A 4,165-nucleotide genomic window follows, 5' to 3' on the forward strand; every position below is an offset into this window, starting at 1 on the left:
TTATAAATAGATAGCTATTGCTAGCCTGTAGCTGCAAAATAGCTGTTTTGGACCTGAAACCCACAGCCCTTCTACTGTACGAGCTAGGGTCTACTTTTGGGCCTAGGGGAAGAGTTTGGAAGACTTGGGCACCATCCAAATGCCGCTTTTTTTGTTTGGTTGGTCGCTCACGACCAATGTTGGACAGCGGATCACCTTGCAAAATATTGTGTAGATTTCCATTTAATAAGATATGTTCTTTTGTACTGTGCCTGCGTGCTGCAATATTAAGTTTATTGTTCTCAGTTCTTTGTCATGTCATATCTTTGGTTCCCAGGCGGCTGTGAAGGGCAACCGTAATGAGGAACCATATGCAAAGGAGTTTGGCATAGAAATTAAGAAGGAACTTGTGTCACTTGATGCTCTTGTGCTTCCTCCCCCTTGGGTAAATGTCTCAGTTCGCAGTTGCATATGCTAATTTCCTGTTCCTATTTCACACAAATTCAACTCTTGTATATTATATATACCAGCTTAAGTTCCAAGACAACACTGGCATGACCAAAGAGATCTTCCAACAAGCAAGCCGATGGAATATGATCCGTAGGGTATGTCACTTGTTAAATCAGTATGTAGCTTTGCATTCTTGTGTATTATCTTTCCAAATCTTTGTTATTCACACGAGAATTCATGGAAGATCTTATCGCAGCCAATATCTTATAAAGCCGTAAATTAGTTTCTTACTAGTCCTTGTAGAGGATGTTCGTTAGTGGGAGAGTGAGAAACTGGACATGTGTGAACTTTTCTTGTGATGTGGAAAACGAAATCGTTAGAAGGTTCTGTCATGAACTGGCTGTTGTGTGCAAAGCGTCTGGGATGGTAATTTTCTACTTGATCAAATGTTTTAAACAGTGAGCTTCTCTTTCTGTTTTTAGCTAGTCTGTACTGTTGGCCCTTCACTCTCTGTCTCTCTCTGAATGTAGGACTTTTGCACTGATCCTGTGTTTCCTGTGCAAACTGCTAATCCTAAGGATCTAGAATTGACACTTAAGTTATGCTATGATGAGGCCATGAGCATGCTCCAACCACTGGGCAGAGAACTTGACCTTCTGATTGTAATATTGCCCAACAACAAAGGCTCTCTTTACGGTATTTTATCTTAACTTCAAGATGCACTCAATCATTGACTGACTAATATCTAAAAGTAAAACTCCTATCACCTCTTCAGGTAATCTCAAAAGAATATGCGAGACCGAAATTGGACTAGTGTCCCAGTGTTGTCTTGCAAAACATGTTTCAAAGACGAGCAAAAAGTATCTGGCAAATGTTTCCCTCAAAATCAACGTCAAGGTTTGTTATGCTCTTCCATTTGCCTAGCTGGTTCGAGGAGGAAGATAAGGTGATATATATTACTATGATGAAACTGTAGGTTGGAGGAAGAAATGTTGTACTTGCTGATTCGAGGAGGCTGCCCTGTGTTGGTGACATACCGACTATTATATTCGGTGGACATGTTATGCATCCTGGGAAAAATAACAGTCCCTCCATTGCAGCTGTGAGTGCATGGTGCCTATCTGGACATGTAAACATGCATCTGCTATTTGTGATGTCATTCTTTATTCAGGTTGTTGCTTCTCAAGACTGGCCAGATGTTACCAACTATGCTGCATTAGCTGCTGTGCAAGCCAATGGGCAGGAGTGGATACATGATCTCTTTGGTGTCTCACCTTTTTCTGGGACAGTGGCCAGGGCTGGTGGGAGGATCATGTATGATACTTATTTACTCACAGCATTTCTATATGATTTGGTGGTGGGACCATGGTTTCTGAATAACTTCTATTGAACATGCAGTGAACATCTCATTTCTTTCAATAGAAAAACTGGACGAAAGCCTGAAAGGATCATATATTACAGGTCTAATCTCTGCGTGACTATTTCTTTGCTGCTGTTCGATCTATATGTACTCCCAATGTTTGCAAGTAAATATCATTTGAATGTGGACATGATCTCTGAATTGCATCTTTGACTACTAACTTATATATTAGTTAATATATTTCTAGAACATAGGACAACTACACTACTATGAAAACCATGTTTTCATGGAACAAAGATTCATACCGTTAGTAAATGTTAAGTCTGAATATACAAAACTTAGTGATAGACGAAAACTAGATGATGCTAGTGACTACAGGAAACCAAAGCGCCACATGGTTCTTATGAGAGGGTTTAATATTTCCCTTTCAGGGATGCCGTGAGCAATGGACAGCGCTATCAGGTGATGTGGCAAGAAGTTGTTGCCATTAAAAAGGTAATATCATTTTTCTCTCAGTACTGTGATGAACTTGTACTGTTTTCTGAAGTGACCTCTTTTGTTCCATGAACATAGGCATGTAGCTATTTGGAGCCTGATTATATGCCGTCCGTGACCTTTGTGGTGCTCCAGAAGCGTCGCCGTGCACGGTTTTTCACTGGTAATAACGAGCGTAGGGACCGGATGTTTAATGGTTCGGGAAATGTCTTGCCTGGTTAGTTGCCACTTCACTTGTTGTTCATTGACTGTAGACCCTAAATGTCATTTCTGAACTGAACAAATGTCACTGTTGATCTTTTTAATTTCCTTTCAGGAACTATGGTTGATTCAGATATATGCCACCCAAATGAGTTTGGATTTTACCTGTGCAGCCAAATTGTAACTCAGGTTATTTTTACCTGTCCAGATAAAATTTAATTTAATTTGACCTGTCCAAATAAAATTTATCTTTGCGTGCATGCTGATTATTGGCCATTAAAACGTCCAATATATATCCTTTGTAGGGAACGATCCAGCCTGTGCATTATCACATATTGTGGGATGAGAACAGATTTGCGGCTGATACTTTCCAGTGCCTCACAAACTACCTGTGCTACACGTAATCATATATCTCTCTCGCCCGTGTGTTGTATGTACTCCTTGACGTCAACTTTTCTACACCGACCTGTTATTGACCATGGCTCTTTGTGTTGCAGCTATGTTGGGTGCACTCATTCTGTATCAATCAGTAAGTACAGGCCGTTCACCATCGTATATATCTTATTACAGTGTACCTGCTATGGTTTTGATGGGAGAAAATAACAGAGATTTTTATCAGTGTTGCATACAGTTGCGATGATGGGTTCAAGTGTTGGAACTCTGCATGCAGTGCCTCCGGTGTTGTACGTTCGTCTTATGGCTTCACGGTGTCGTTTGTACATGGAACGTACTTCCTCTGACTCTGAGAAGGTAGATGAAGGCCATGCTCCCTCCGCTTCTGAAGCATCCGATACAAGTGACGCCACAAGCAGGTCTCTTCCTACTGTAAAGGACAATGTGAAGCAAGGCATGTTTTACTGCTAAGTTTAAGTTTGAGTTTGAGGGAACCTAATTAACATACTGACAGCAGTTTAGTTGTGTGGCTTCATTCCTGCATCTCTCTGTTAGGTATATAAATGCTGTGCACCAGCATTCTGCGACCCCGCATTCCTGCATCTCTCTCTTTAGTTGACTTTCAATTCTTGCCCAATCAAAATCATGGAAAGCCAAAATCCCGGTTTGCCAAAGTTAGGGCAAAATATAGGTGTACATTTGGTTGAGTGCCATAACAATAGTAAAAAAAACATTTTTTTCTCTCTTATGCAATGTAAGAAGTTTCTAGAAACTTGCCAAAATTTTTGCCATAAACATTGGTGTGTCAATTATTTGACAATGAACTAGTTGATGACTAAAAATTTTGTCTTACCATGATTTTTGTTGGACAAACTTGGAAGCTAACCCAGCAGACCCATAGTTGTGCTCCTTCGCGCCCGGGAGTAGTAGCTAGCATTGCGCCGTTCCTCAACGATTAGGTTGCGACACGTCTGATGCATTGCTTTGGCCGATTTAAAAACAAGAGAACAACAGGAGCCGGCGCGGCCTCAGGATGGCCACGTCGATGAATCGACTGCTGGCCGTTGGATGCCAGATGATTAGTCGTGCTTTCGTTGACCAGGGGGCGGCGATGGTACGGCCAGGCGGGCCCCGTTCGGCTGACCTCCTCCCTCTTGCATTGGCCATCGCTGGCCTGAAACCGGCGGGCCCCACTATGCTAGTGTGTTGTCAAGCACGAAATGGCCAGCGCCGGGTCACCTGTCAGGGAGTGCTTTCCATTGTCGAGCGACCATTGGCCGGGGACGC

General features: G+C 42.2%; 1 protein-coding gene across 1 annotated transcript; it reads left to right on the plus strand.

The window, feature by feature from the left end:
- Positions 1-835: 835 nt before the first annotated feature.
- Positions 836-2,889, plus strand: LOC136469979 (protein argonaute 1B-like). The gene is made up of 10 exons (XM_066467974.1): positions 836-855; positions 960-1,125; positions 1,205-1,326; positions 1,406-1,531; positions 1,601-1,743; positions 1,828-1,890; positions 2,221-2,284; positions 2,363-2,501; positions 2,601-2,674; positions 2,791-2,889. The coding sequence occupies exons 1-10, from the start codon at positions 853-855 to the stop codon at positions 2,887-2,889; spliced, it is 999 nt and encodes a 332-aa protein (XP_066324071.1). The 5' UTR covers positions 836-852.
- Positions 2,890-4,165: the final 1,276 nt, after the last annotated feature.

This window comes from Miscanthus floridulus, chromosome 8 (assembly GCF_019320115.1).
Source record: "Miscanthus floridulus cultivar M001 chromosome 8, ASM1932011v1, whole genome shotgun sequence".
Taxonomy (NCBI): Eukaryota; Viridiplantae; Streptophyta; class Magnoliopsida; order Poales; family Poaceae; genus Miscanthus; species Miscanthus floridulus.